At 42.7% G+C, this 26,608-nt stretch overlaps 1 protein-coding gene across 1 annotated transcript; it reads left to right on the top strand.

Moving 5' to 3' along the window:
* The first annotated feature begins 2,769 nt into the window (after nucleotides 1-2,769).
* On the top strand, nucleotides 2,770-25,063 carry FBXO32 (F-box protein 32). The gene is made up of 9 exons (XM_085299893.1): nucleotides 2,770-2,825; nucleotides 4,119-4,231; nucleotides 5,918-5,967; nucleotides 6,665-6,757; nucleotides 12,691-12,784; nucleotides 13,643-13,827; nucleotides 17,852-18,034; nucleotides 19,128-19,271; nucleotides 19,966-25,063. Exons 1-9 carry the CDS (start codon nucleotides 2,770-2,772, stop codon nucleotides 20,053-20,055), a joined length of 1,008 nt encoding a protein of 335 aa, XP_085156019.1. The 3' UTR covers nucleotides 20,056-25,063.
* The last annotated feature ends 1,545 nt before the right edge of the window (nucleotides 25,064-26,608 follow it).

Raw genomic sequence — 26,608 nt, 5'->3', positions numbered from 1 at the left:
GGGCTGCGGCCATGGTGGCCCCGGAGGCTCCGCGCCCGCCCGCGGCGGCGGTTGCGGCGCTGCTCGCGTTTCGGGCGCCGCCCGCCCGGCCGGGGGACGCGCTGCGCCGCGGCTGTTCTCAACCGCGGGGCCTGTGGGCTGGTGCGGGCGTCGCTGGCGCCGGCGTGTTGTGGCAGGCGCGGGTGCCCTGTTGCCGCGGCCTGCCCTCTGCTGCGGGCTGCTGGACGGCTCGGCTCGGCTCTCCTTCGTGGAAGGCTCCTGCTTGTGAAAATGCTTAGTGGCTGTGCTCTTTGCTTGCTGTATGAGCTATAAAATAAAAAAGTGTATTCTAAGTTCTGTGGGGCAGGATGTTGCCTCCTGTGCTCCTTTGAAACTGTTAGTGGTTTTTGTTTTGTTTTGGTTTTGTCTTTATTCTCTCAAGTTTACAGCCTGCTATGGCCTGTCTGGGAGGTGAAGTTAACCCCTCTGCTATAGCTTACCCCCACGGAGCTGTAGTGTGGTGGGACAACAACAACACATCTGGGTGCCTTTCCTCTGGGAAGGTTGTCCCCTGTGGGGCATCTGTCTGAAGGCCCTCAGCTAGCTGTGTGGCTGTGGGTCAGTGTGGCTCCCAAGGTCATCTGGGGAAGATAAGGCTCATGTTGCATGACAATCCCAAATCCTTCCCTTCAGCTGCTAAATCATGTGGCCCTGGGTTTAAGGCACCCTATATGAGGCCAAATGTAACCCTGTGCCTGCTTGGGGTGATTTTTACCTGCTCAGAGCAGGGCTGTAGTTGGAAGGAAAGTGTCCATGGACCCAGCAAGCCTCAAGGTGCTTAAGTTTCACCTCAAAATGTAGGTTTTAAAACCCTACTGTACTGTGTGATCTACTGAATCACGTGRTGCTGTGCTGTAACTCACCTATGAGTCATCAGCTGGCATCTATGTTCTAGTAAATAAGTCCATAAACCACAACTTGACTTCTGATTATGGGGGTGGGGGATTAGCAGGGCATCTGGGGCTGGTAAGTGTACTGGGTCTAATTCTCCTGCTTCACCTGTAGTGCTCCTTGTGCTGCAGAGCTCAGCTTGTGAGTGCATGTGGGTACTGTGGGCTGTGCTTCTCTAGCTGTAACTGAGAGTCTCTTACAAAAATAGAGCTGCAAAGCTCTGTGCAATGCAAGTCTGCAAAGGGGGTGATTGGTTTGTGGCATGCTGTAATTCAGAGATAGGCTGGACAGTGGCAACTCTTTATTCCTGCTCCTACTTGTATTGAAGAAAATGCCAAAACAATTGCTGCGCCACTGCCTCAGGAATGTGCCCTTAAGGAGTGTCACTGAATCTCCTGGCCTGCTGCCACCTCACTGGGAAACTTCTGTGCTATCTCCCTCTCCTTTTCCAGAAGCAAACACTTCCTTAGGCATCTCAGTTCTGGAGTCAGAGAAATACGATGTATCCAAAGTCATAAATCTTTCCCAAAAGATAAATAACATAATGTGAAGCTTGATTACCCTGCAAAACAAAAAGCAAAAAAAGGCCAATTAAGCTTCCCAGCACTGTGTAGTTATGGGCTGGAAGCCTTTGTTACAATGTGGATGGTTTCTGGCCAGATTACTCCTATCAAAACCAAACTTTTCCTGCAGAGCTGCATCTGTTCAACTGTGCAGTGAGGTTTGGGTAGGCTGGAACTGGGCAGAGAAATAAGACAGGAATGTATGTGACAGAAGTGACTTGGAGCAAAGAGGAACGTGTTATGAACTGTACAAATGACATCTTGCTGTGCAGGCAGGTTTAGGTAGTAGCTCTTTATCTCTTGCACTCCTTTATGTAAGCTTTAAAAATCCACTTCAGAATCCAAAGATTCTGTTTTGTAATTAAAGTAGAAGAATGTCTACATGGGTTGTTGCGACTGAGCTCAGAATACTGAGCTTGGCATGGATTTTTACATCCTATTTCCTATTAAAAAGTGATGTGGTGACACAGCACTCTTGGACCAAGGTCCTCAAACTGCTAGATTCTGATACCCAACTGTTCAGCCTGTCAAGATGCCTTGCAGATGTGGAAATCTGGCAGTATATAAACAAGAAATCCGCCTCCCATGCTGGAATTCATCCATTGCTGTTATGAAGGTTTCAAATTACAGAGTCATTTGGGAAGTCAACAGTCAAGGGTATACTGTTGACATTTAAGATGTGAAGAAAGTCTGTCTCATGTTTTTATGCTTGGATTCTGCCTTGTCATTGGGAATGTTAATTAAGCTGGATAACTATCATGGCTTTGTGACTTTGATAAAATATAAACTTGAACCACTCAAAACACTTCCATACTATTATAGTCTTTCTCTGGTTTTGGTCCCTCTAGCTAAGCTACATTAATGGGGGAAAAGAGCAGCTGATGTTTCTGTTTTTCTAACCCTGGGAATGTCCCAGTTAGCTGCTTGTAGAAATACCAGGGTCCTGGAGCTGCTGTTGCTGTGAATATTTCTCATCTACCTTGCTGCTTCCTTTTTGGAGGTGTTGAAGTGGAACGTGTGGAAAAGTGCTGTTCCAGAACAAGAACTGTGGTGCCCAGGGGAGTGTGAAGGAGATGCCAAGGCTTGTAGTGAAGAGCCTCAACCCAAGTCCTGAGACTGAGAGGGCTTTTTCTACCTTCAGTGTGGAGGTGCCACCCTGTCTGGAGCCTGCTAGAGCAAGCTGCTTCCCAAATGAAACCAGGTCCCTCATGGGCTGAAAAACAGGCTCAGTGCTTCAGAGTGAGGGCCTGCCACTTCATTTCTGTGTGTGCTGGTGATGTGGCTGTGTCAACAGACTGCAAACCACCTGTCTGCTTTTGGCTACAGGCCTAGGTAGGCATTGGATGAGATCACACTCACAGGGTGAATGAGGAGCCTTGACCTGCAGCTTTCATTCCTATGCAAGAGTCTGTGGTGGACAGCTGTTGGTGGAGATGTGAGTGTATGGTGCTCATGTTATTTTTCTGAGGCTAAGTAGCATAAACACTAGCTCTGTGGAAAGGAAGCAGCATGATCACACAAGTCTTTGGAGGAGACTGCTTACCCATGTGGTTCTTGCACAGGAAACTTGCAAAGCACCTTGAGAAGCAGAACACTGCAGCACCTGCCAGAGCTGCAGGAATATTGCAAGATTAATACTGTTGTAGCAGCTGTTAGATGCAGAGAGACACTTGGGACCATTCTTCTGATTTTGATATGTTGATAGCTCTCTCCTTCCTTTGCAAGCTGCTAGAGCAGAGGGGAGGTGCTTTTTCCCCCTCCTGGATGTGTTGCTTGTCTTAGCACCTGTGAGACATCTCTGCTGTTCTTGGCAGCATGCCATCTTCTGGGGTCTCCACTGAAGCTTAAGAGTTCCTTTAAGGTGCTGTCTTCCCCTTTGCCACCTGCCAGCATCTGGGCAACAGGCAGTAAGGCTGCTAAAGACTCAGTTTCACATTGCTGTTTGCATCTGCTGATTTGGAGGTCTACAAAATGAAAATGTTAGATACACAGACTCTTTATAAATAGTCATTCATTTCCTTCAAAGAGGAATGGGGAGGGTTATAGCTCACTTTACATAACACACTTAAAACAGAGCTCCAGCAAATAGAGCAGGCAAACAATCTTGGAAGAGAGATTCTAGCTGTTAGTGCATATGGTCACTAGTATGTGGAGCTGGGCAAGCCACTAGCCAAATGTGATCCTCAACTGAGCTTTTCCTGTAAGCTTAAAAGCTAGAGTGATGTAAAGATTATTTTTAATAACAATATGAATATATACATGTCCTCAGCAATGTGTAAATATGTCCTTGCATGGAAGTCTGGTTGGCTTAGAGGGATCTACCACCTACAGTAGGAAGAAATGATGTTACCATGAACATACAGACAAGTTTAAGGGAGGATGAGAATGCTATTAAAGTGTCTCAGATCTCAATTACCTGCATTTTCTGTTCTTATCAGTTATATGTTAACTGGCACTGGAAGCTCATACAGCAACAATGTTATTGAATGCTAAAACTACATCCAGACCTTTTTAAAGCAGCTTGCAAGAAGGCAACTTCAGTTAGCAGTGAAAATGTGTTCTCTCCTTACAGGAAACAGTGTTCAGCAGATTGCAGAAATAAACTTTGTTTTTTATCTCTTGCAGCTTTTGTAAAAAGGAAGATCACAACAAAGAGAATCTCTTCAACAGCCTGCATTATGATGTTGCTGCCAAGAAGAGAAAAAAAGATCTGCTGAATAACAAAGCTAAGATCCAGTGTAAGATGTCTAGGCTTTTTTTTAAAAAAAAAAAGTTTCAGGAGAATGGAAATGCTTCAGATCTATGAGTTTTTGCACAGCACTTGAGCTCTTCCAGAGTATCTTGAAGGGCTTTGTGCCCATGTTTGACTGAAGTACAGAGCTTGGATACAGCTTAATGTGAAGATTTATGCCCTTGTTAATAATCCCTACTTTGAGGAGTTGTGCTTGTTGTATTCAAATTTTTATCATTTGTATTTGTCAGAAGGAGGGTAATTTTTTCCTATGGTACATTCAAATGAACCAGTTCCAGTTTTTCCCCTGAAGATTTCCTGTGCTCAACAGACTAAATTTATTCTTTCTTCCATATGCATGTTGAGTATGAATCAGTATTACTGGAGGCTACAAGCCTGAATGAGCTTTGATCCCATCTCTGAAAAGTGCATGAAAAATGAAATAAGATTTGAACTTSTTCAGAACAGTAAGAGATTTGAAGTCTCTCTGCATACACAGCAAGCAGCTGGGGTCTTGGAGGGTGCTCTGGGGAATGACTTGTGGGAGCCTGCAGTGACAGCAAGGTCTGTGATCTGATTGCAAGATAGGTACCCAAGTTAACAGAGATGAAGGCTACAAATGTAAACATACACAGAGGAAATGAGTTAAGATTCCCACACAAGTATTAGCTCATTGTACATCCCCCAGGATTTCAGAAACTGATGCCAAAATCTGGCCCCTCTGTCTTGGGTTCACTCTGTGTGAACAAACAAATGTTACCATGACAGTTCCTGGCTGGATTCTGACTTGACCTACTAGTTTAAAGGGGCCTGATGCAGGAGGTGTGTGCCTGTAACCCTGGATTTAGCCCCTGGGCTCCTCTTGCCATGCCTAAGTACATCACTGTGTTTTTTAGGTGGGAGAGACTACTGGAGCACAATGTCTCCTTAAGGGGGAAGTTTTGCAGGATGGAAAGGGAATTCTTTTTTAGCTATTGAATTGCCAGTGCACAGCAAAGCAGGAGTCTGACCCCATGTGAGAATGGGGTGAAAAGGAATTGAGCAGAATAAAATTGCTGTTACAGAAAGGACAAACTGAGCATGTGGTGGGTATAGGGAAGTTATTTTGGGAGTGGATGGGGCTAAGTCTCCTTTGTAAGGGAAAGGAGGGGAGATTAGAAATATGGAAAATTCTGGTCCTGAATAGATATTTATGTTTTAGAAGGTTAGTTGAAAGCACAAGCATGCTCCTCTGAGCCTGACCTCACTGCTAAAAGCTCTCCTACGTGCCTGGCGGCTCATGGCATTTTTGCTCAACTTTAGTTTTGACATTCAGTCCCAAGCATGTAACCAAGGTAATGAATAGTTAATAAAATCAATAACAACAAAATCTAGCTGTCAATTGAGCTTACTGCCTGGGACCAAAGAAGTGGAGGTGCTATGATATATCTGCAACTGACAGATTAAACATTTACAGTCTTGAGCTGCATTTGTGTAACAACCTTTCTAAGGCTCAGGGCCACTGTCTCAGCTGAAATRGTATCAAAACAAAGCATCTCAGCAAATTGCTAGTTTTGGTTTTGAGTGCAGTGGTATAAACCCAAAATAACTTCAGTGGCACTAAAAGGGTAGTGATGATAATGTGTGAGCAGAACAGAGATCAGCCTTCTGTGGAATAAGGGATTAACTGAGCAAAATGTCTTTGTGTAAGCAGATTTCCACCAAGAGAAGTGGATCTATGTTCACAAGGGAAGCACAAAAGAGGTAAGTGCTAGCATAGATCATCTTTGTTCTCTTTTCATACCTTTTTTCCAAACAGCGGAAGATCCTAGGCTGTTTGTAAATTGGCAGAGGCTCTTAAGAGATAAGTGGAAGATCTGGCTTGTGATTGGAATCRCAGTAATGATTTTAAGCCTTAATCAGGGCCAGAACTTGCTGTGCAAGGCTCTGTACGTGTGTTTAAAATATRACTTGTTTGTTTCCCTCTATTTGGAGGGAAAAAAAAAAGCTATTGCAGACCAAGCCATAACACTGTTCTTGGCTTTCGACCACTACAGTCCTAACATGGAAAGCCRTTGGAATTCATCACAACCACTCAGTTGTGCTTATGGAGAGAATCAGCTCTGAGAAGCCACTCTTTGTGAACTTGTGCTATATATTGAGCCCTAGGAATGTGTTGCTCATTCTGTCTCATAAATTCTGGAGGGATGGAGTTTAGCTATCTAAGGGTCATAGAGCTTGGATCACTTTTGGGAAACAACCACAACCTCTGTTGGACTGTGCTGAGTGGTGACGTCAATAAGTGCAGTTGCACTGGAGACAGGCTTGCCTTCCCCAGCCATGTGCTAGTTCCATGGTTTGTACCCATTAGCTTGCTAAATTGAGTTGCCCTGGGTCACATCTCCTTGGTGCTGTCTGGATTTATGTATGCCAAAACATGACCCAGTCTTTTTCTTCTCAGCGCCATGGTTACTGCACCTTGGGAGAAGCTTTCAACAGACTTGACTTCTCAAGCGCTATCCTCGATTCCAGACGATTCAACTATGTTGTGAGGGTGAGTGTAAGCGAGGATTTACTTTGCTGTGGTGTTGGTGCAGATTCTAAACTAAGCACAAACTGATGATGGGAACTGCTGGTAAAGTGAGGTTGAAGCTGACATTTGGGGGATATTGAGCTTTATTTGGGAAGTAATTGATAGAAGTTCTGTGGATACATCCTAAAGACCTAATTTTGGATCTGTGAAAATGGAGAGRCAGGGAAGTGGTGTTGATTCAAAGGATGAACTGTCCTTATCCTAGCATTCCTAGTCATGAAGTTTGAAAAAGCAAAAGTTAGTATTTCTTATTTCTGATTTCTCAGTTGAGCTTCTAAATACAATTCCTGCAGTCCCAAAAGGAGGATGGGGACCTCTGCAGAGGCTGTAGTGCAAAGGGGCTCTCTTTGCATGGGAAGCTGAGATACCAGCCAGCATGGCTTTGAGCACAGATGGCAAATCTCATGGTGAAGTGATACACGAGAAACTTGGGAGCCACGTGTACTGAGGGTGAGAAGTTGGTCTGAACCTTCTGGAGTCTCCTGATCTGAACTTCTCTGTCAGGGGTTGTAGTTGCTCTTAGTGTTGTCTGTTTGGCAGCGGTTTCAGTGGACATAGCGTTTGGTTAGCCCTGATAGCCATCCTCCTGTAGGAGGGAGTTGTAAGCACCAAGGTTGTCAGAGTTCCCTATGCTCTGCCTTTGCATAACAGCTTAGGGCTTTGCATCCAGCTAGGGATGATCCAAGGGTGGTAGTGCTCACAGATATTTGTTACCATACAGCCTGAGGCTGCTAGTATGTTTATGTACATGTGATCTGCCCAGAGTTTAAGGATACAGTACAACTGAATTTAAAGCTTTCTAATTGAGGTTGGACTTGTGTGGCTTGGCAAATTAAAAAAAATAAATAAATAAACCTGGGACTGTGGATCAAGTTTAAAACTGACTTCCTAAATGAAAAGGTTGTTTCRGCCAAGTCTCTGGTGGATAGTGGCTCAAAATACCTTATGTGCTGGATTTGCTCATGGAACTCTGCCTTGGATGTTGATCTTCTTTATGGTCATTTGCAAATCACAGGCCTCCTAGAGAACACAGGTGAGCGATCTGTCACATAGAAAATGCCTTGAATATTAGTGTATAAAATTTCTTTCCCTCCCTCTTTGTTCTCTAGTTCCACGCATTGCTCAGGATGTCTAACCAATGTCATAGTATTTAGTCAGCAAAAAGTGTCCTTCAAGGAGGCTTGCTTAGAATAGGAGACAGGAAGAAAACAAGAGGATAACCATAGAGAAAGAAGGGATAAAAACAGTTACAAGCTTATGATTCTGCTTGTTATACACAACCTTTTTTTATGGAAGAGGAAGTTACTAATACACTACCTCTGATAACAAAATGGACTTTCAGGCTGAACGGTTGCTCTATGCGGTGCCTTTCTTGTGGCGTTACCCTGAATATTGTAGAACATAAGCCTGATGGTGATTTCAGTACTGTTTTTCTTGTAGGGTAGAAGTCTGTTTTGTAAGGTATTTCCAAACTAAGTTCTTAGAATTCCTGGCAGTGCACTGTTTTGTTATAAAAGGGGGCACTTCTTTGAGTGGAGGTGTAAACTGCAAGAATTTTGTCTTACAAGCAAATACCATCTGCTGTAGCGAGTGAGTTCATGCARCTGAAGTGCAGGAGAAATCTTCTTCCAATATCAATCTTGATGGTCTGCTGATACAGCACTGGAAGTGCTAAGCAGATGTATTAGTACTTCACCCTGGTCTTTGCTGATTGCTTTAGCTGTAGCATCTGCCTACAAGTTACAGGAAAGTATTCAGTTTTAAGAGGAGATTAGTAAGGTGCTGGATTGACCCAGTGGATCCAAACTGTTCTCAGGCTTGAAGCAGTTTTTCTCTGTATTTGGACTAAAACCAATAGAATGGAGGTGTTCTGTGACCATAAGTAAAATGGGCAGAGATGCAAAAGTGCCTGCAGCCCAAAGGCTATTGGCTCCCCTTAGAGAAATCTCTGCTTAGATGACAGGTGAGGTCTTACAGGCAGCTGCTTTCAGAAAGAATTGTCACATGATGTAGTAACATTTCACAACGGAAGGTACTGTTTCTGTTCATAGAAGCTTAAGTCAGATTAGGCTGTATGGGCACAACTCTTCTGGAATATTATGATCTAGACAGTATAAAGCCTGCTAAAGTAGACTTTTTTTTTTTAAGGTAAGAGTACACTTAGCTCCAGGACTCTTGGAGCTATGCTGTGCTGAAAAATACCAGCTCAGTGCTGTCTCATGTAGATCTATCAGCACCTGCACCAAGAGTAATGAACTTACTTTGCTGTTTTACCTTCCAGCTGAAAAGCTGGTAGACATTTTGGCCACAAAACAATGTGGTGGGCTGCAAGCGCAGAGAGGCTTGGGAGGAGATTTTCATTGCAGTTTCTCTTGGCAGCTCAGATGTTAAGAGCTAGATTCCCAGCTGGGAAGGACTGGTAGATCCCTGCAGAAGACAGCCAAGGTTACCCAGATGTAGGTGTTCAAATGCAGATTTAGACTTTCATAGTTTGGGACTTAGGCTTTTTATTATAAAGCACTGTCATTTCAGACATTGCTATCCCTCCAGCTCACAGCAGCTCAGAGGCCTGCAGAAAGGTTTTTGCGGCTCCTTGTGCTATAAGCTCCTAGCTGTGGACCGTTTGGAATATGGATTAACTGCACGCTACTGCACTGGGAGAGCTGCAGAAAGCACTGTCTGTCTGTAAYGTCTGTAAATGGTGCTCTGCCCAGCATCACTTCAGTGCAGAGCAGCATGCTTTGGTCCTGAGACAAAGTCCTTATTCCATACTGTGTGTTACTCCTTCCTTTCTCTTTGCTCGTTTTTTGTGTGCTTACAGGGATAGGAGGGCTTGTTGCGCTCCCAGAGCTAAGCGGCTCACTGCACTAGCTGCTTCAGGCTGGTTGCTAGTGGRGTTGGAGAAGGACCCCCTTCCCCTGACTGTGTATGGATCCTGGAGTGTCTGTGCTTTGAAGTCCTGCAGAGCCAAGACATCTGCAAGGAACTGAGTTGATTTTTGCCCTGCTGGGGAAACTGTCTGCCTCCTGCCAGCTTTGTGGAGGCTCTGGAATAACTCAGCATCTTGTCTCTTCTCCTTGGCTGCTGCAGTCTCCTGAGAACAAAGAAAGTAGGGGCAAGGAAGAAGGACTGCCTGGGGAAAGCTGTCACTTCCCCCCCCCCCCAACACTTCTGAGGAGTTCAAAGAATGAATTGGGATCTCATACCCTATTTTCAGGAGATGTTAGACTCCCAGCTCCAAATAAAATCACCTGGATTACAATTACTTAGCATCTTTGAAAGGCAGGCCTTTCAAAATTACTGTTAACCTTTCCCTTTGCACACCTACCATCTGTTCTTCTCAGTCAAATACAGGCTGTACTTAATGCAACTGCACCATAATGCAACATGTTTGCAGTTCTCCAGCCTTTTACCCTACTGAGCACCTCAGTATGCTTTTAGTCTGTATTCTGCAAATGACAACACTGACTTCTTATAATACTGTAAACTCCAAATTAGCAGTCTATTAAATGTAAGACCATACTTTGCTGGGTTTGTCACCACTAAAAGACCTTCAGTGCACTGGAGTACTTGGGGCTGGAGGGATCTGAGCTGTATCACTTACTGCTTTTACGTGTCTTGTGTATGAGCACATGAGAATAAAAAGATATGTTTTGGTCTCAAGAGTTGGCCATCCATTTCAGCCAGCAGCCCTTAGGGAGTGAAGCAGTCCTGGAAATACTCACAACATAGTTTTCATATGGAATTTCATCCTGTGTTTATTGCTGCAGGGGAAGGGAGGTGACACATGACATCTGAGCTGGCTCACCAAACATAAATCGAGCCTTGATAAACTCAGGCAAGACAAATTTGAATCTGTTCGCTTGGCTAACTTAATTTCATACCAATTTAACGTTTTCAAGGAGCTGAGATTATCCTTGTTCCTCTCAAAGAATGGCCCTAGTGTCTAGTTTTTATGGTATTGCATTGCATGATGCTCCTTTTGGGAGCATTTTAGTGTTTTCAGTGATGGGCACAGCATTGCTGCCACCCTGTCTGGAGGAAGCATTCTCCATGCCTGTTCTAGGATAACAGTGCAGTCTAGAGGTAGCAGTTTATACATAGAGCCGAACTCAGTGTATGTGGCTACTGCACAGATGCAGCCTAGCAAGTTGATTATAATCAAAGGTCTCATGGTTAAGAGTACTCTGGAATACAAGCAGAGTATTGCAAAGGTTGCTTTGTGGCACTGACTTGCTACTTTGTTTTTTATTTTCAGTATTTTATGAAATTAGAAAAAACTCTTTAAACTGCCCAAACATCTTGTGAACTGCCTTGTGCTTAGGAGTATCTCATCCCTGTGGTTTCAGTTTAGCTGAGAGGCATTAATAGGTCATCTTGCTATGTGCAGCAAATATTACCTGACTCTCCAGCCTGCCCTTCACAGAAGTGTTAATGTAGGTCTGTCTTTCATCTTGTTTTCTTTCAGTCATATGAGGTGCAAGATATTAATAGAACAAACTCGAAGCCATCTGATGGTCTGGAAAGTAAACGGAAGAAGAGATGGGTCAGTCTAGGCAACTTTACTGCTCCTAACTGACAGTCACATGCTAGTGACTGAGATGAGCAGAATGGGCAAATGGTTGCAATAACACCTCTTCTCTGAGCTCCCTGCTTTCTGGCTAGCTGCCAGTAACTTTATGGATACATTCCTGTAATTCTTATAACAGGGCAAACAGGTCAACTCATGACTTATCAACTCTTGTCAAAAACCATCTTAGTTACTTGACACAAGTACTTGCACCTTCTCTGTACTCTCTACAGTGCCAGCGAAGGATACCATAACTACAGATGATAAAGGATTAATAAACTCGTCATGTGGTAATGTGTTGATTGATTTGTAGCATAAAAGGTTTTCTCTTTCCCTTCTAAATTAAAACAGAAGGGTATGTACATCCAAAACAAATGGAATAACATGTGGATAGTCTGTTTATTTATATAATGTTGGGGGAAGGGAGGAAGTGAAAGGCTTGAAAGATCACAGACTGCATGTTCTGCAGAACATGACCTGGAGGAAGGTTTCCATGGTGGTTCTTCTGACAGCACAAAGCCAGGGGAGAGGGTATCTTCCCCCTGGGAAATGCTTTATTTAGTTACTGAAACCCAAATTCAGTATGCTGCTAGTACAAAAGGCAGGAGATCAGTGGCAGGAAGCAAATCATAGCTGGAAGTAGAAGTGAGATTTGTATTAGGGAAGATTAACAAGCAGACAGGGACAAACAGTGAAAGGTGATGGGTTAGTATTGTTACATCTGTAACAGCTGAATTGAGGAGGAAATCTTGGGACTAAAGCATGTGTTTTATGTGTTTTTATTAGGGGGGGGGGATTGGATTTTAAAATACTCCTTAACCTTTCCATCTTGGTGACAGTGCCCTGACAAAACCCATGCAACCAATGAGTTTGACGTAAATGGTGGAATCTGATTCTCATTAGTGCCCCATCAATAGTATTGCTATCCAGCAGGAATTTGCTCGTGTTCCCGTATGACACTACTTGTTTATGCACCAGGGAAGGACAGTGACGTCTGCCATTCATTGTTCCCGCAGCGTGAATAGGCGCTGTCAGTCGGAGCACTGCTTTGTGGTTTTGCTGCGTCTTTGAATCATGAAATAAGGTTTCTGCCTAAAGATCCTTAGAATGCCTCATATTTTCACACCCTCCCCTTTCAATGTGGATTTAATTATTTAGCATCTGCTCTCTCCCCCTTTGCACTAGCTTACTCTGGCTGGGTCTAACTTTTATTTTCAAGCAGCAAACAAGTATCTGAACTGTTTTGCTGTGTCACATGTCTAGGAGTCAAGATTAGAAACTTTATCTGTACTCTAAGCCTTGCAACTTCTATTTTTATCCACAGCTGTTGGAGCTGATAGCAAAGTCTCAGCTGACATCACTGAGTGGCATTGCTCAGAAAAACTACATGAACATTTTGGAAAAAGTGGTGCAGAAAGGTAAGAAATGGAAATTCTGGGGTGGGGGAATTTTACTTAATCTGATATGAAATACATCCTCAAGAATAGATAGGTAGTACAAAATACGGGTGAAAAAAAGGCACTACTGTTTGTTTCTGAAGTTTAACTCCACTTTCCTGAGTGAAGTACTAAGAGGGGAAGAGTGGGAAGACATGTCTTTATCTTCATAGGTGTCCATGAAGCAATTCCTCGTTTTATATCCCTTACTACACTCATTCTGCGTCTTGTTAACAATCGAGTTTCTAAATGCAGAAAACACTGCAGTTTCTGCCTCCAAGCCTGGCAGATCTACAGTCTGTGCTGCTTGCTTGTCTCTGGTTTGCTTTTATCAAGTACTGTCACTCTTCCAGGGGAAAGGAAAGCTTGCAGGCTGTCTTCACCTCCTCTGGGTCTCCAGCGAGGGCTGTCTTGTGGTCAAGATGTGTTGCTTCTCTTGCTAATACTTTTAGCTCTGGGTGAACTCTAAGTATTGAGAGCACCCTTGTACATATGTATACAAAGTAAGAGATCCTGTGCTTGCTCTTCATTAGCTGTCATCAGCAGGGTAAATGGAGGAAGAGGTGTGCATAGATAACCTCTCACACATTGGAGGGCAAAGCTGGCCAGTCTCCAGTGGCTAGAAATGAGAAGTGCTGTAGAAAGGGCAAATATCTCATCTATTTATCCTAAGAGAGGATCTGTTTCTGCTGTCTAACGTGTTATGCCTAAAAAAAAAAAAGCTCAAGTTTGCTATCTCTTGGCCTCAGATTATAGTGGATAACTTGACTTTCCCCAGAAACAGATTCAGAACAAGCATTTGGGCAGGTCCCACTTCTAACCCTTTCTGTTCTTCCAAAGTCCTTGAAGATCAGCAGAACATCAGGCTAATAAGAGAATTGCTGCAAACCCTCTACACATCCCTCTGCACCTTGGTTCAACGGGTTGGAAAGTCTGTGCTGGTTGGAAACATCAACATGTGGGTGCACAGAATGGAGACTATTCTCCACTGGCAGCAGCAGCTGAACAACATTCAAATCACCAGGGTAAGCATGACTCTGAAGGCCAGAAATAACATGATTCATTCATGAAATCTTATGTAGCAGCTCTCATTTGGATGGCTGCATCCCACTATCTACTTCCAGTGTTAGCAGGATGCTGGGAAAGGAACTGGTGTTGCCAAAATGCGTGGTTCCCTTGCTAGTACTACCTGTGTTCTTTAGTTCAAAATCAGTAATAGCCGTTCATTACTCATAAGTGTTAATGGGTYGAATCCCTAACCAGCTCAACATATACAATCCAGGATCAGACTAGTTCAGACCAGTACTGGTTACAGACTGTGACTTGACTCCTATATGGCCATGAAGTGCTGTATGAACAGAGCTGGGCAGGAAACAATCTCCCTCTTCTGGAGAGTCTTCAGAGATCAGGCCTCAGTACCAAAAGTCAATTTGAAATCTCTTTCAAACTGAGAAGTTCCCCCTCAATGTTAGTTTTCTTTTTAATTTGTTTAATCTGTAAATTAAGTGCAGACTTCCAAACAGCTACATAATTTAATGCTTCCTGGCTGAAAATAGCAATGATTCTTTCAGTAATCTGGAGCTGGCCATTCCAGCAAGAAAAGTCCTGCTTTCACAACATCTGTTTTCCCCAAACCTGTAGGAATGGGCAAGAGACAYTAGTTGATACAATTTTAACCTGGCCTTGCGTGTGAATCAAATGTGAACTTGGTCTGCTTTACCTTGAACAGATGCTTATCCTAGGGAAAAATGGTGTTGGTAGTCTCCCCACACTATCAGAGCTGAACTGTCATGTGTTGCCAATAGGGGACTGTTGTCAAGGGTGATGCTCAAGTCTTCTCTTGGTGCTAGCCTCCATGTCAGTGTGTCCCTCTTAAGAGTCAAAGCTAGTGAAATGGACTAAGAAATTCCTGTTTACCTTAAGCATGGCCAAAGGGAATATAAAAAGCACCTTTTCTCCCCTCACTGGTGAGTCAGCTACAGAGGTATTTAACAAGCCTTTAAACAAAGGACCTGCTTTTATCACTTCTAAATGGCTGCACTGTGTAGGTAGCACCAGGAAATGACTTTTCAGTCCTTCAGAACTTAGAGATTAGTAAGTGTCAGAACACTGAGGAAAATGAACTGAGGTCCTGGGGGTTTAGAAGATCTGTAGATGCAATACTGCCTTACCGTGTAGTGGCTGTACATTTACAAATGTGTCTATAAACCTATACTTAAGTAAATAATGCCTTGTTTTGAAGGCTGCAGATGTAGAGCTTGCAAAAATACGACTTTTCAAGAGAGATAAGGAGCTAGTGGAGAGAGTCCAGCGTAGGGCTACAAAGATGATCAGAGGGCTGGAGCATCTGCCCTATGAGGAACGGCTGTGAGAGCTGGGCCTCTTCAGCCTGGGGAAGAGAAGACTGAGGGGGGATCTTRTCAATGTGTACAAATACCTTAAGCGGGAGGTGTCAAAGGAATAGGGCTAAACTCTTCTCAGTAGTGCCATGCAACAGGAATAAACTGAAACACAGGAAGTTCTTCCTCATCTTCAGGCAGAACTTCTTTACAGTGAGAGTGACAAGAGCACTGAAACAGGCTGCCCAGAGAGGTTGTGGAGTCTCCTTCTCTGGAGATCTTCAAGGCCTGCCTGGATGCAACCCTGTCTATCATGCTGTAGGTGACCCTGCTTGAGTTGGGGGTGGGGGGGGGTGGACTAGATCTCCAGAGGTCCCTTCCAACCTCAACCATTCTGTGATTCTGCACTACTGAGGATGAGTTCAGGTCAATCTAGAAAAGAAAGCTGAGTTAAGAGGAAGGAAGAACAAGCTCAATTCTGTGCAGCCAGTTGCTTAGTGAGTGAACTGAGTTTCTGAGGCAGGGAAAAATGTCTTGCAACAGCCAAGACATAAACCTTTAACTAAAAAGAAGTAAACTTGCAAAATATTGAATAGTTGCTTCAAAAACCTATGTCCAGAAAGTGACAGCATAATGGTCTGCTCTGATCTAATCTGTGTTCTTTCTCCAAAAAAAGTAATGTTTGAAAACTCCTGGAAAGGAGTACTGAGAGAGAAGTAGCAGATAAGTCTCTGGCACTGATTCAGAAAGCCTGTAAGGATTTACTTGAGTCACACTGGTTTCTTCAATAATAAGACATAAGTGTGTGCGCTTAGCTGTTTTTTTGAACCAAGAGCCTCTAAGCTTAGTTGTACATGTTCTGGCCTAGTAAACTTTCTCTTTAAGTTGTCTGCCCTGGAGGATGTGTAGGAGAATAGGAAGGACAGCATAGGGAAAATGAGATCAACTGGAGGTGATCCAAGGCTTCTGTGCAGTCCTCCTACCCATAAATGACATCAGTTTGGAGGGACTCTGACCAGTTTCAGGTCTGAGAAAGAATTGTTCTCCCTGCCTCCCTCTTCAATTTAGTTGAAATACACAGGTAGTATGTTTGCAGCTTTGCTTTTAGCAAGTAGCAAAGGAGCTAGATTTTTGTTTCAAGAGCAAACAACTTGTTATAGTAGTCAGAAGTGAAATAGTGAATTGGAAACTGCTGAGGGGTAGTGGATGAGGCTGCTTGGAGCTGGGAGATAAAGAATAGGAGCACCATTGTTTATGCTGAAATGATTAGGGAAATAGTTCACAATGCCAACATTAAAATTGTCATGTGTAGGTTTTGGAACAAATACTTTCTGGTGATGACTGAAACAGTTTGCTCCTTCTGGAGTTGTTGTTTCAGGCCTCTGTCTTGCTGGTGGAGCTGACAATCATAAGGCCTAAAATGATGCATTTTTAAAAAGATCATGGTTCTGCTGGTATAAATCAGTGCTGCACAGTCCAGCCAGGTTGGGAGAGCTTGCAAGGAAGGAGGGATCCTCTTCTAGACTGTGACCCTTACAGCTGTGGGAAAGTGGGAACTGTTTGTGCACAGACATTCATTATGCCCTTGAAGTTTCAGATACCATCAAATGGATAGCGATGGGGCCATATGATTAAAAACAGCCTCCTGCAGTTTTGTCCTGTTGATGGCAGTCCACATGCTTTGTGTTTGTGTGCCAATTGCAAAGTGGGTGATGTGACTCCACAACTTAAAATAGCATCTCTGCGCAGGGTAAATGAGAAACTTGGCACATCTGTTTAACATTGTTGCTTCATTGGGGCCAATCCTAAAGGCTGCTGTTTGCCTTTATAAGGCTGAGGCTCTTTTTGGAACAGCTGGAACCTAGATTCTAATTCTTGTTGATTCTTCTCTCCCGTCTCTGCCTTGGATTTCCCCTGAGTGCAGGCCTCACTGATCTGTCATGGTTTATTTGTCCTGGAGTTGTACTTTCTTGTGGACTCACAAAACTGTTCTGGAGCCTGTGTAGACAAGGCAAAGGTGAGCCGGGGCTGATGGCAGCTTTCGGCTCTTCAGGTTAGCTTGTGTTGTGCCGTGGATAAACAGTATACAAAACTATTTGCAGCTGTGAAGATTGATTGGGGGAAGGATGCAGGTCCTTAGTGTTCCCAGAGGAAAGGTTAGTGCTGCCGGTGGTGACCTGGGAAGCCATGCAGAGAAAATCCTGCTGATGGTACTCATCAGCCGCTCCTGTTGGTTGCAGTGGGATCCTGTGATGATATAAGCTAAAACATCTTAAAAAAGAGCATGAGATTCCCAGCAACACATGTAAGAGAAAGCTGAAGTTGAGGAGTAGCACGGATTTCCCTGTGTCAAACCCCGGGACAGCGACAGCACAATGTAGTTGCTGTCCTGCCATAGTGGAAGCTGGCAGAGATGCTTTGGGGGGCTCTTGAGTATTCATGTGGGGAGGGTGAAAGCAGGGGTGGGGGGAAACTTGGACTGTGACTCAGCTTCTAAGTACTGTAGTGCRAATAAATGCTGCCCTACTTCAGAATAACTCAAATGCTGTCCTAGAGTAGAAGGTCACTTTCTCTTTATTCAGGAGAGGGAAGTACTACTTGGTGTGTAAGGAGTAGTAGTGCTTAAAGTAGCAACTTTACTACAAGCTAGAATTGCTCAAGTCTTCAGCTTCCTGTGTTAGCTCAGTTTTCCTTTTTTTGTTTTATTTAGCCYGCTTTTAAAGGAACTACTTTCACAGACCTACCATTGTGTTTGCAATTAAACATCATGCAGCGACTGAGTGATGGGAGAGACCTGGTTAGCCTTGGTCAAGTGGCTCCTGACTTGCAAGTGCTCAGTGAAGATCGGCTGCTGTGGAAAAAACTCTGCCAGTACCACTTCACAGACAGACAGGTACAGGAAGAGATGCAAATGCACATCAATTGCTTGTTACCTGCTAGTGAATGAACACCTGTAGGTAGACTATTCTTATTTGGCTGTCCCTCAGATCTGGGGGGTTGTGCTGCAAGGTGATAACACAAGTTGGCATGACAGCAGTCAAAAAGATTTATTGAGGGAGTTTTGAGTTGCTGCAGCAGTGAGTCCTGAAATAGGAGTCTGAGGCATTAGTCATATGCACTTCAGCCCTGATCCAGGTGATAACTGCAAGTCATGATTGCTTGTCCCACATGTGCAGGGAAAACATGTGGTCTGGCTCCAGCAATAACCATGGTGTCCCAGGGACTGGCATTGTTGTGGACAGTCTCTGTGGATGTGGTCCATGAGGAATGAGTCCTACTCTTTTACCCTTTAGAGCAAGAATTCTCCTCTGAACTGTATCATGAGTGACAACATAGTATGTGGAAGCTAACTCTGCTGCTACTCACATGTGATGTCTTTTAAAGAAGAAAATCTTGAATTAAGAGTCGAGTATCTGGGGTGCTTACACCAGACCTCTGTATTTCAGGAATCATATGCCAGATAATTTGCGGACTCTGTTTCTATCTGTCACTCTGGATCTGAATTTGGAAGTGATTCTGGAGAAAATTTCTGCTACCAAGTATATTCAAATCTAGCCTCTGCAACCAATGAACCCCTAAAAAAAAAAAAACTTCACAAGCTGGAAGCATGACAAATCACTAAAGCTTAGAGTCAGTGAAGGAGCAAAACACACTCACTTCGGAAACAGTTAAATGTGGTTATAGTTGCTACTCTGCTAGCCAGGAACAGTGGCTAGAGTAGAAGGAAATAATTCCCAAGGTTTCAGGCTATCGTACATTAATATTCAAGAAATAAGATAAGCCCCTGGTATTGTATGAGGGTGTTGCTGGAAGGTAGCTCATTATGGTGGAACACTCAGAGCAGAACTCATGTTATACAGGACCTGTTACGGGACCAGCAAAGATAACGCTACTTGTACAAGAGAAGGAGAACAAGTATTGGAGAAAGCAAACTGGTGGGGGGGGGGTTTGTGTAGCTGGCTAAAATTCTGTTTTTTATCTTTAAGATTCGTAAACGGCTAATATTATCTGACAAAGGGCAGCTGGATTGGAAGAAGATGTACTTCAAACTCATAAGGTGTTACCCACGGAAGGAGCAGTATGGTGACACACTGCAGCTGTGCAGGCACTGCCACATCCTCTCCTGGAAGGTAGGTATTGGTGGGACAGGGGCAGGTGACTCAGAGCTATGGAGCACCTATGCTTCCTCTGATTGCAGCTTGGTTTGGGTGCTGCAATTCTTTTGTCTGCATAACCTAGTACTTTCCTTAATCTTAACTGTTAAGGCCCTTTCTCCTTAGCTTCAGAGTCTACTTTCTTGTCATTGAACAAGAGTATTTGCCATCAAGGCTGGAGGAAAAGCAGAGGTAGATGGAGGTACTGTGGGGCTGCCCACTGTAAGTAGCATGCTGGCAGTGTAAAGATACTACTGTTGCCACTCACTACATGGAGATTGAGGTCTTTGGCAGCAGGATTAGCTGGGACCAGAGTTGATGGCTACAAAGAAGCCCAGGACAAAAATCTGCTGGCTGTTGTGCTGGTATCCATGGCATATCTCTGAATTTAAACTTCTCTAGCTGGTAGTAGACTCTGGCCTCTGATCCCTCAGAGAACAGAATAAAAGAGTAAATAGGATCTTTACTGTTTTTATTTCCCTTGACTTGATGGTAGTCCCTAAAATCTGAAGCCTAGTTCTGAGCTGCCATCTTTGGCAGGAATATAAGTGTTTTGGGCTAAGCTCTGTTTGCAAGCAGGATATCTGGCAGAAGGGCACCACTAAGTTGGCTGATGCTGTGGTGTAGCCCTTCTGCAATCTCTAAATGAATTTGTGTTCTCCTTTCCCAGGGCACTGATCACCCTTGCACAGCTAACAACCCGGAGACTTGCTCCACTTCTCTTTCACCACAAGACTTCATCAACTTGTTCAGATTCTGAACTTTGGTCATCAGAGCTTTTGCGATTCTTGCAGGACACTTCATGCCACTGAGCTTGGACACTCCATTTGTAAATAGTGTAAATACTCTATTTGAAGCTCCTGAGTCAAGGAACAAGAGTATCTTGGAGACAAAAGGTGGAATTGCTCACTGATGCACAACGCTTAAGGAATACAGACTTCTATAGGACTGGTGTATAAATGCAGTATGTTGTACAGAGTCCCTTTTTTCTGATCAGAGTACAGGATACAGGGCAGAAACTTCATTTTTGCTTTTAGAAATTAAAACTGAATTTGTCCCGCAGCTATTTGAGAACTTTGTTTCTAAAAATTGAGAGAAAGCAATATGAGGCTAGGACTGTTGAACTGTTTCTCCATCTGGTTTTATTTAGCATACATATTTATAAATATGATGTTTTAAAAATATTTATGAAAAATATCCCTGTGACAAGTTTAATTTTATGTTTTTTTAAAGACATGTTCTGAAATACTTAGCATAGAACTCTAGCCTACTTACAAAAGAGAATTGCACCATACCATTTTCTACCTCTAATAGATTGAGTACGTTTCGAACAAAAATCTAATGTACAATGTGAACTTTTGTATTTTGTACAATGATTTAAAGGGAAGTGTTTGTGATAGTAAGCATCTTTTCTTGCATTAATGCTTACCTCTTTACATTAATTTTCTTGCTCTACTCAGTGCTTGAATGCCTAGATGATAGGCACCATATGAATACCTAAGACTTTACTCCATCCTCTTTTAATTGGTTGGTTTTATGAAAGACTAAGCAAAAGGAGAAAGAAAAGCTACAAGGATGAAGATTATCTAAAAGGGAGGACGTCCTATTGCACAGAAGTAAGGGACTGGATTTAATCTCGCAGTGTAAATTCATATCCACCCCACTAAGTTACTTTTACTGGTTGAACTCCAAGTGAGATTAGAATCTGGTTCTTCAAGCCCATCTCTTCCTTGTTTTTCCAATGTACACTGCTCTCTATTCCCACTGCTCTCAAATGAATCATCTTATAGCTGGTAAAATGTAGGGAGAATTGGGCCATTGAATCTAGTGAAATCATGTGGTTCTTAATCACTGAAAGGTTGGCAGCATCCTGTTTAGTCTCATACTACTGGAATTTAGGCTGATGTGAGAAACAGTACTAAGAAACCAGTTRGTGCTTTTCTAAAAAGTGCTGTCAGGACTGAAATAAGCAAGTGATTTCCAACATGGCAACTTAACATCCTCAATTATTTTTGCATGCTAAGGAAATGGAAAAGACACATGTCCATTCTCCTTCTAGTGCTGACCTTTATGGGATCTTCTAACAGTAGCCTAGTGCTGAATTTTTAGTCCCATGGAATAAGTGACCAGACTTGTGCTTACTTCACTGGAGCATAGATTTGGCTTTCAGTACCCTCTGTTGCATATAATTCTGCACTTTTCACGAAGCTGGAGCTAGAAGACTCCAGCTAACCTACAAGAATTTGAAAACTTGTATTGGAAAGGTTTTTTGTCATTAGCCAGTAGATTTCCTGCATAGCACTTTCTCTGTGCGCAGTGTAAGCAGGGTAGCTCAGGAGGGTAAATATTAGTGGGTTGTATGTTACTATGCACAAAGAATTGTGAGGAAAAGGAGTACTCAGGACAATTCAGGAAGAACTACTTAAGTTATTGTTAAATATTCTGTTCCTTTTTTACATTTTTATAACTCACTTTCAACACTCCTGCAGCTGTTATATGTACAAATTAACTGTATTTGCATTTTTGCAAACTAGATCACTTAACATAATCTTGGAATAGATGCAAAAAAGGGAAAAAAAACCTTCTCTAGATGGAGCAGAGGGGAGGGGATGTAGAAACCTTGGAAGGGGAAAGCCAGGAAAAAACTGACAAGAACTGCCATTCTGCTGTATTTGAAAAGCAAAGATGTTTTTCTTTTGGAAAACTCTCTAGGAGCCAATGGTACTCTTAACCATGGCAGACAACTTGGCACTGTCCAGGGAATAGGAAAAAACATGCTGGATATGGAACCTTCTCTGTCTTTGTGTTGACACCCTGTCCATCAGCTTTATTGCTAGTGAAAAGCATAAGCCTGCTGATTATATTCATGTCAACTGAAAGTGATTTAAAAGCTGTTACCTTGGAAAAATGACCTTTAGCTTGTTGGGGTTATTTCTTCATGAGTGAAGGAGGCCAGTTTGTTTTCATTCCCACACTCATGTCAGTGGGTTAATGAGGCTGAAATTTGTGAAAGTGGGTGTTAAGGACAGGAACCTGTAAGTGAAGTATTGCCACTGTATTTGGAGATTCTTGTTACCTCCTCTTCTAGCAGTGAGAAGACTTGTGTGACCCTCTGCATCTCCTGTCTCCTGCTCTGACTTTGGGCTTGTTTATTTTGTATACTTGCTTCYCCCATCCACAGCAAATCAGCCTGTTGTGACTGGAGATGTGATGGTATTTTGGAATGAAATACTGGGTTGTCTTAATCTGCTTTAGTCTGAAGTTTTCCTTATCAAATAAAACAACCCACTGTGAGATTTAAAGCTCAGGTTTAAATTTGGCCTAGTGCATTCCYTGCCCCATGAGACAGGTAATCCCAGCACTCATCTGATTTGGGAAAGTCTCAGCTCTAATCATTGCCTCTATGAGCCCTTCCCTGGTCTTCAGCAAATAGTTGATTGCTATAGTTGAATAGTTGCATGGATATTACTGACAACATACCTAACAAGGTGCAGTAGAGGCTCCTGTTTATAAAACTTATTTCAACTAGAGGTTTTTGTGATTTTTTTTTTCCCCAGTATCTGTGTAGATCTTAAAGGGTCAAAGTGCTGAGGATTGATTTTGTTTGTACAAACACTGGTGCAGGGCCCTGCAACATTGCTGTCAGTATCCAAAGCRGCAGCAAAACAAGTAATTACTGAATAACAAAACTAAATAAGTCTGCTAGAAAAAATATGCTTAATTCAGTTACTGCCTCAGTCATTATTTTTCTGCTACAGCAACTGTCAAGTAAGACCAAATAAGACCTGGTATGATGCAATACTGTGAATTCGGTACTATTTTGTTTGTTTAAAACAATGTTTGCATCCAAAGACCTTAGCCTAACCACTTAAAACCATCAGTACTTCAGCAGCATAAAGGCATCTGCTTGGCTTAGGGTGGCAGGGTAACAAAAACTACTGTGATAATATGGGTTTCTAGGCAGGACAGTGCAAGGCTGTGCTTGCACAAAAGGAAGGTACTTATTTAAGGACAATTCTGGTACAGCTATTGTGAATGGAAAACAGGCTTTTACTTGTGTTTTGGAAATAGGATATTATTTTCAAGTGGCAATTCACCTTTGAGTTAGTGGATGTGGTTCTATTAAGTGTGCATCAGTTTTCATGCTATGAAAGAGGGTTTGACTGTCTTTGGGCTTTTTCTTCTGCAAGCATAAATCCAAAGAAATGTAACTGAAATCAGTGGAGTGACTCTGTGTTAACCAGTGCAGCTGGGTAGAGCATGGTGCTGTAAAGAGGAAAAACAGATCCATGCCAGGGAGGAGGCTAAGGAAGGAGGAGAGATCTTAATGTTYCAGCTTTCTAGAAGAGGCAAGTGTTTGGAGTTAGCGTCAATGTGATAGCCACTCCAAGAGGCACAATTTCAGCTGTACATACTTTAAGCTGTTTATACTAACTGTGGGGTGGTAAAATTAGATAAAAAATGTGTGCACCTCTTGTATTGTTTGGGTGTTTTTTTTTATTGCTGACTTTCTAGATCATTTAATTTTATAAAGTGATAAGGAAAACTTGTGTTGCTCTGCAGACATGCTTTGTATGTAAACATTTAATTGCACCCTGCCACTTTCTGTATATGGGAATATCTTTTTTTTATTTTTGTTTGCTCCTAGGTTTTGAACTCCAGTAGTGACAGTTTGTGTTCCCATTTGTGTTTGACTCTTGCAAAGCTGTCTCCTACAACATATGCAGGTAGTTACCCTGGTTTTCTTGCCCAGAAAATTCCTTAGCCCTTAGTAGCTACATTTGAAATAGAGCAGGAACACTTCAAATTCTGTCAAATAGCTAATAAATCAGAYGTGCTGTTTCATGCTTATCTTCTGTTTGCTACAGCAAACCAGCATTATCCTCGGGGGTGTTCATACAACCCCATTGCACAGCTTCCCCACAAATCAGCACCTTGCCAAAAACAAAGAGCTTTAAATTAAAATGCCACTCTTTTTAGCTGGCCTGTTGGCGGGGAGGGGAAACATGCCCTGTGGAGCTGATGGCTGATCAGTTTTAATGACTGTTACAAGGTTTGAGACTGCACTGGTGTGCTTGTCATGCTTCACTTGGCTCACTGCTTACCATGATGCTTGTTAAGCGCTCTGAAGACAAGAGCAGTCATCCACACCGCTGTTGGTACATGGCTGCCAGGGTATGTGAAAATTCTTCTGATCTATATCCGACATCTTCCTCTAGTGATCTCATTAGTTGTGAATGGGTTTTACAGGATCTGGCYCCAGGGAGAATAAATATATCTTGATATATGCAGTCTCTACTGTATTAACGCCTTGAACGTTGAAAACCAGAAATTCCTTCTTGTTTGATCAAGTGCTGCCTTTTCCCTCCTGGGAAGGCTGCTGAGGGTGGAACTTGCATTTCTGCATCTATTGTGTGCTTTACAGGATGCTAATAGGCCAGCTACAGAGAGAACACTTTAATTTGAAATAGCAAATATGCTAACTTTTAGGATCTGCAGTAATTATAAATACCTACTTATATATGGAGGAGAGCTTGTTTTGTTTTTCCTTAAAGTTGTAACTAGAGATAGTATGAAGTGAAAGGCATCCCTTGTATAGTAAGACTTCTATTTAATATTGTGTGGTAAAATCCTTCCATATGAATTTGCACACTTTCTTCCCTTGCATGTTCAACTTTTTACAGCTGTTCTGTGCAGACAGTAATGTATTTTTGTAAAACCATTTTTGACACTGAATTGCAATAAATGTTCAAACAATGTGAACCACAGAGTTGGTTGTCTTGTTGCTTCCAAGTTGGTGACCTTATCTCCCTTGAGCTTCTTGTGGTATAAGCAGAAACTCTTCTGTGAGAACATCCAGGATTTGGGTTGTTGTGGCTGTAGGTACATGGAAAATAYCTGAATTATGGTGAAGTGGTAGCTCTGTCTAATTCAGAGGAAAATAASGTCAATGGAATAGTTCCTTCCAATAAAACCAGTGCTCAAATGGAGCTCATGCTCTGCATTTTGCTCTGCCAGTACCTAGGAGTGATTGCTGGCTTGAATGAAATCTCTAGTGTTTGCTCTGATCCTGCAGCCTCAGCTCCAACTTGTGGACTACACAGATGTTGCTTTTGTAGTCAAGGTGTCTGAGACCTTCCTCCCTAGTTACAGTTTCACCTGGTTAAAGTCAGGACTGCAACATTCAAACCCAGACTCCTGATCGGAAGGAATTTGGACAAGGAGCCCCTAGAAGAAACCTGGGGTAAACTGGGGAAAACAGTATCTGAGACGCCTTCGCAGGCTGGAACAGGAAGTTATCTTTGTAAAATGAGATGACTTGCCTTATGAAATCCAGCTACAAAAACAAGCACAAACTGCAGATGCCTTATTTTTAACTTCACTTGTACTGACTGTCAAGGTATCTTTGGGTGGTTTCATAAATCTTTGATTATGCTGTGTGTCTCGGTCCATAATTGAAATTAAACCTCCAAACACAAGTCTCTGGGAACAGGGGCCAGTTTACGAGATGATCAGCTCCTCTTAAAAAGAGAGAAAAAGATTTAGATGCACTTTTTTACTGACACTTCATTAAAATAAGTGAAATTAAGTACTCTTGACTCTAAACCTTTAAGGGAAATATATGGGCTTTTTTTGTTTTTAAGGGATGTGGTATTTGTGAGCCAGTAAGAATGATCTATAATCCTTTCAGTTAATAAAAGTGTAATCGTTGCTTTTCCCATTTTCATAGTGTTGTCACTGTAGTACCTCCTCCCTTAGGTATGGGAGGGTGAGAATGGCTTGCTGATGGCGTGAAGCACTGTGTCCTGCCTTAATCAGCCAGATTAACTCCAGCAAAGCAAGTAATCAGATGGGAATTCCTCGAAACCTTCACTGTCCTTTGTAGAGCTCAGTAAAGTGGCGYTTGGGGCAAAAGCATCTGAAAATTACTTGCACTAATAATTTAAAGATTGGTCAAATTTACYTAAACTTTCCTTAATCCTCAACTTTTGTTTCTGTGCTTTAAAGTGGCGTGGGGTGAGCTTCACCAAGCAATTTGGGAGGCGGTTTTATTTTTGACAGAATGAGCTGCTATTTTCATAAAAATGCAGAAAGGGGGGAGAGCTCTGCTTTCAGAAAGGCACTATAAATAACTCCTGTAGGTTCACAGGCCTTTCCTAAGCTGGAAAGCTATCGGTTCACTCATCGCAATTCTTGATGAGTACTATATTGTGCTTTTTAATAGAAAATAAGCTAATGTCTTTTTAATATGTTTTSCTTGGATCATTTTAGTCCTGGTCAGAACAGGCCTTGAACTCGTAGCAGAGGAGGGC

The sequence above is a fragment of the Rhea americana genome, unplaced genomic scaffold (genome assembly GCF_003343005.1).
Source record: "Rhea americana isolate MKP2758 unplaced genomic scaffold, rheAme1 scaffold_0, whole genome shotgun sequence".
NCBI lineage: Eukaryota > Metazoa > Chordata > Aves > Rheiformes > Rheidae > Rhea > Rhea americana.
The sequence above is the reverse complement of the archived record's forward strand: the minus strand, read 5'-3'. Positions and strand labels throughout refer to the sequence as shown.